The following is a 5,792-nucleotide window of genomic DNA, read 5'->3' on the forward strand; positions in this document are numbered from 1 at the left end:
CACCCACACTCATCCACCCCAACCCACACTCACCCACACACACACACACTCACCCTCACACACACCCATATCCACACCCACACCCATCCACACTCACCCACACACACCCACAGAGCCAAAGATGGGAGCTCAGCCAGGAACTCCCCTCACAGCCTTTGGCCTGCAGGGCCCTGGGCCTCTCCTCACTACCCCTGGTACCCTCCACCCAGGCTTCCTCTCACCTTGAGGCAGCGTCTGGAAATAGACCTTGCCTCCATAGGGGCCATGGCCTGCGGCTGTCCGAGCCCGAACCTGGAAGCCATAGATGTGGCCCGGGCTCAGCTGTGTCACGGTTGCCGTGTTGGTCTCGCTGGTCAGGGTGAAGGAGTGGGATTCATCTTCCGCCTGGGGGGGACAGCCACTCACTCCCTGTCTGCCCGACCCAGCCCACCTTCCTCAGGGTTGCCGGGCACCCCAACCTGCACTTTCCTGCCCCCCCACCCCCGCCCTAGCCGCAGGGTGGGACACTCCAAGTTCCCTCCAGCCCTACAGAGATGCCCCACCCCCTTTCCACCTGGTCATAGTAACGCAGCTGATAGTCCAGGATGTTCCCGTTGGTCTGGTCTGGCTGCGGCCAGGACACTGTGATGCTGTTGGGTGCCCGGCTCACCTGGTGCATCACCGGGACTGCAGAGGGAACTGGGGTGGGGAGTCAGTAGGCGGAAGACGGGAGTGGGGGAGGGGTTCTAAGGAGGCGAGGTAAGGCCTTGGGGGGAGGAAAAGGCTCACCTGCGTGGCTGGTGCTGACATTAATGGATGCAGCCTGGGGAGGGTCGGGGCTGAGCTCTGAGACTCCGTTGACAGCCTGCACCTCCAAGATGTAGGGTACGTGTGCCTGGAGCCCCCCGACTAACACCCGGCTCTCAGTCAGGCCCCTCTGGCGGGGGTCGAAGTGCACCTCATCCCTACAGCGGTGACAAGCGCCCCCGCCGCCAGGCTCCTGGTGGCTTCCGCACTCCTTGCACACGACGTTGAAGAGCAGGTCCCCGCGCCCCCCGAGCTCCTGGGGCAGGCGCCAGTGCAGCATGAGCGCGGAGCCCTGCACCTCGAACCAAAGCTCCCGGGGAGCCGACGGAGGGCCTGGGTGCCGGAAGGGGCGGGAAGGGCCACAGAAGGGAGTGATTGAGGGAGGGAGGAGGCAGCGGCAGAGACACACAGCATGGGGTGGAGCCCAAAAGCAGAGGAGGCGGGTGACAGGAGAGAGGCCGAGAGGCGGAGGTGGACCAGGTGGGGTGGGGTCAGGGAGAGAGACAGGTAGTGGACCAGGTGGGGTGGGGTCAGGGAGAGAGACAGGTAAGGCAGGTAGGGGAGGAAACCAAGGACACAGAAGAAAGAAAAGTCACCGCCAATCACAACAGCCCCACCTGTCGCCCTTGGGATCCCCCTCTTCCCGCCCACTCCCTGTCCTGTTTCTACCCCTGGGGTAGGTGGGGGACTTACCAGTGCAGGGGGCCTGTGGGGGGTCAGAACTGGCCCGAAAGAAACCCTCAAGGCAGGGGCAAATGGGGGCTGCAGGCTCCGAGGCGTGGCTGCGGGCAGGGCACGGGGCGCAGGGGTTGTTTCCCGCCAAGGCCTTGTAGGACCCCTCTGGGCAGGCTGAGGGACAGAGGAGAGTGGAGGCTTCAGCTCACGCAATACCCACCTCCTGAGCCCCCACACCGGGCTGGTTCCTCCTTCCTCCTGAGATGGAACCCCAGCTCTCTCCTCCCTTTCCCTCCCTCAGGCAGAGATTATTTCTGCCACTTAACTGGGGTGGAACTGCATTTCCACTGATGGAAAAAGTGAGGTGGGCGGGGGTTATGGGCAGGCCAAGCACCAGAGGTAGGTGTCTGTAGGCTGATTGCATAACCTCCCTCTGCAGAGGCCTCCTGCAACCTCCACCTGTGGCAGAATCATTCTCCTTAGTCCTCGGCTGGGATTCACTGCTTTCCACCTGCACCCTGGCCACCTGGACCTGGGATGAGCCCACCCCAAATACAGGGCAAATACAGACAAAGGACCCCATCCCACGATAACCCAGGAGTTCAACACCTTCTGCTCGCCATCACTTCTCAGGCCTGCACCTCTAGGAGCCTCCGCTATGGCTGCGGAAGTCTCCAGAAGGTGCTAAAATTTTCAGATGAGTGGATGAGAATTTGTGTGCTTTAGGAAATAAAGAGGAGTCCTTCCCTCAAGTAGCTTAATCCTAACCTTCAGGGGACAAAATGAAGTTTGGGGTATTCAGGAAAGGAGCTGAAAGGTCAGGGCAGGTGGGGAGATCTTGGACAAGCATATGGGGCATAGGGTCTCACCTTGGCAGGCCTTGTCTCCACGTGCAGGCTGGTACCCAGGTTGGCAGCGGCAGCCTCCGACTGCGACCATCCACTTGCCCTCTCCATTGCAATGCAGCCTGGGGGGGCTGCCCCCGGCCTGGCCGCCACCCCCATCCTCCTCTGGCTCAGCATGAGCCACACAGGTGCCCATGGCTGCCACCAGGGAGGCCCCCCCGGCCCCACTGGCCTGGGTCTCAGGGAGAGCTTGATAGCCACTAGGGCCAGGCAGGCCCCGGTGTCCTGGAAGGCCACGTAGAAACCACGCTGGGTCAGGGGGCCGAAGCTCCGCTCTTTGACGTTCAGCTGCAGCCCAGCCCTCGGCCCCGGCCCATGGGGCTCCACTGCCCAGGCAGAGGGGGCAGGAAAGCTCTCGTCCGCTGCAATCGTGTCCACCTTGGTCCAGCGTTTGAGGTGCCAGGCTGGAACACTGTGGGGGTCATCGGGCTCCTCCGCCTGGCGGTAGTACAGTGTGAAGGTCTCCCGACAGGTACCCCCAGCCACGCCCAGGCTGGAGCAAGCCCGCACAGAGAAGTGGAGTCGGATGTGTGCCCTCTGGGCGCTGCGTCGCTCTACAAAGTGTGTCTGCAGCCAGTTGTCCTGCCCGGTGCCTGGCGGGGACCCTGCCACGTGACAGGCCTCGAAGGTCCGAGTCAGGCGTCGCTGGTCATCCAGAACGCTCACTTCGTCCCACTGCAGGGAGGGGAGGGCAGAGATGGGTGTTAGCAGCTCAGGACTTGGAGGGTGCAGGAAGGGGGCATATCTCTTCCTCTGAGACTTAAAATGAATGACATGCAAAGCAGGGTAAAGGATACCCCAAAGCCCTGTTCCTCTGGAAGGAAAGTCCCTACCCAGGGGTTCCTTCCCCAATGCCACCCTCCAGGGAGAAGGGTGAGGGCAGGGCCACGGGTTCAGAATGAAAGTGACACTCACCCCACCTGGTGGGTAGGTGAGCCAGCCTATCTCAGACGTCTCTCCGCTGGTGTCCAGCAATACCTCTGCCCAGAGATAAGAAGGGACAAGCACTGGCCAAGGCTCCACCAGCACTGCTAACCCCCAACTCATTCCCAGGAGTAAAAACAATCTCCCTCCCTGGTCCCTGAAATTCACCAGCAGGAGCACAGCTGACTGGGGAGCCTTTCTCTGAAACCCTCCCCATTCCCTCCCCCCCCACCCTCCCCCTGCTTGATGTCCTCGGCCTTTTTCTGCCTTCTTTGAATCTTTCTCATTTCCCACCTGAGCTGGATCTGTAATAGCAAGTGGGGGTTCTCTGGTGCCCCCTCCCTCTTACCTTCCAGAGCCAGAACAGAGGACACCAGGAGCAGGACCCGGAGGCTGCACACCATGCCCGCCACTCCACTCCCTGACTGGGCAGCACCCTCAGCAGCCATGGGGCATCTTCGGGGCTCCCACCATTGCTCTGGCTGCCACTGTGCCCAGGAAGGGCTGCTGCTTTGCAAGACTGGGGACTGCAGCCAAACTTGCTTCCTAGGGAGACAGGACCAAAGAGGCCGGGGGAGGTAAATGCATTTCTTCATTAGGGCCCAGGATCCAAAGCCTCACGCTGTGTCTCCTCCTATAGCACTCAAACTGTCTGTCGCAGCACCCATGACCTTGGGGTGAGAGCAGGACCTGACTCTCCCCTGACCTGACTGGTGCCAGGCCCCGGGTCTTGGAGGGCCATGTGCCGGGTGGCTCCTGTCCCCCATGACCCTCCTCCCTCCTAGAGCACAGGGCAGTTAGTTCTGGGCCAATCTTAGTCTTTTCTTCTGGAAGGAGCTATTTCAGTTCTTTTTCTTCATTTACTCTCTTCTCTTCCTCCTTCCTCCAGCCTCCCTGTGCTGGGAATAGGGAGATTCTTCTCATTAAAAGCAAGTGAGTTAAAAGCTACTCCTTCACTGGGGACACACAATCCCTCCTCCCCACAATCCCATCCCCTGTTAGACTTGGATATGCCAGGCATCTCAGAAAGGCAGTGGAGCGAGAGGGACCGCTGAAGGAGAGCTGTGGGGTATGAAGGGAGGGTGGGTGCCAGAACAGATGCACAGAGACCTAGGAGTGAAGACTGTCTAAGAAATGAGCCAATATCCAGGAGGGAGAGAGCTATGGAGGTCTGGCATACCGAGGTCCTCTTTCCACAGGGAGAGACAATTAATGCATGCCTTAAATATATGCAAAGATGCTTCTAGTTTGCTCACAATGAAAGGAAGGCGTGTTGAAACAACAGGGACATGCCATTTTCTCCTATGAGACGAATAGTGCAGTGAGTTGGAGAAGGCATGGAAAATGGGCTCTGTGAAAATTCCTGTGCTTAGGGGTTCAGGAATTTTGGAACAGGCTCTTACAAGGACAACTGGTGATGTCTGCCTAGCAGCTTCACTTCTATGAATTTGTCCTCCAGGAACCATATACTTGGATCTGTTTGCACAGATGTTCAAACAAGGATATTTATTGCAGAACTGTTTGTAAAGGAAAAGACTATAAAGTTACTATACATCATTAGAAAGATGGTTTATGAGCATGTAAAGTACAGCATAGGGAATGCAGTCAATAACATTGTAATAACTATGTATGGTTCAGATGGGTACTAGACTAATCAAGAGATCACTTCGTAAGATATATAAATGTCTAATTACTATGTTGTACACCTGGAACTAATATGATGTTGTATGTCATATGTAATTGAAAAAATTTCTTTAAATTTATGGCACAACCTTCAAAAGGAATAAGAGCTGCTGTTTATGTACTGATATGAAAATAATTTCCAAGTGAAAGCCCAGTGAGGAACAGTATAAAGCATGCTCCTGATTGGAAACTTAAGGATGTCCATATCCATGGGTGGTCCTTTATGATGAAGAGACAAAATGTAGGGAGAAAGTTGGAGGGACAGCTGGAAGCTGGTGTGAGGAAGACTCATACCCACCGTATTCCCTTTATTTTTTTGTTTTAAAAATCTTGTCTATATACTATCTTTTCAATAAATCATTTATTAAAATCAATTTCTTTAAATCTGTATAATAGCTGTTTAGTAAAATAAATCGAAATAGTGTGCATGCCCTCAAAATGAATGACTATGTAATAAGCCACCCTTTCACATTAAACGCCCTTGAGCCCTCAGAAGCACGCACTGCAGCCCACAAGCCCAGGACCCGGAGGCATGACTGCTTCCAAGGTCACAGTGACAACAAACAGGCTCAGAATTTCCTGCTTCTTGGTCTAGAGATTAGTGGTGACCTATCTCTCTCCTCATGGCTCAGTCTCAAAAGTCCATGAGTGACATGGACAAGAGCAGCAGATCCCATTTATTTCTGCTGAGAAGAAAACAGGCATGTTGCTCAAAAGGCCCAGGAGAAAGAAAGAAAGAAAGAAAGAAAGAAAGAAAGAAAGGAAGGAAGGAAGGAAGGAAGGAAGGAAGGAAGGAAGGAAGGAAGGAAGAAAGAAAGA

At 55.7% G+C, this 5,792-nt stretch overlaps 1 protein-coding gene across 1 annotated transcript in view; it reads right to left on the reverse strand.

The window, feature by feature from the left end:
• Positions 1–5,792, reverse strand: part of EPHB6 (EPH receptor B6) — a 15,792-nt gene that overhangs the window by 5,020 nt on the left and 4,980 nt on the right. The window contains 8 exon segments of the mRNA XM_006767993.2: positions 222–384; positions 554–678; positions 769–1,119; positions 1,480–1,635; positions 2,331–2,552; positions 2,555–3,041; positions 3,282–3,346; positions 3,640–3,836. Of these exon segments, the coding sequence (XP_006768056.1) occupies positions 222–384; positions 554–678; positions 769–1,119; positions 1,480–1,635; positions 2,331–2,552; positions 2,555–3,041; positions 3,282–3,346; positions 3,640–3,739 (1,669 nt within the window). The 5' untranslated portion in view covers positions 3,740–3,836.

This window comes from Myotis davidii, unplaced genomic scaffold (assembly GCF_000327345.1).
Source record: "Myotis davidii unplaced genomic scaffold, ASM32734v1 scaffold22, whole genome shotgun sequence".
NCBI lineage: Eukaryota > Metazoa > Chordata > Mammalia > Chiroptera > Vespertilionidae > Myotis > Myotis davidii.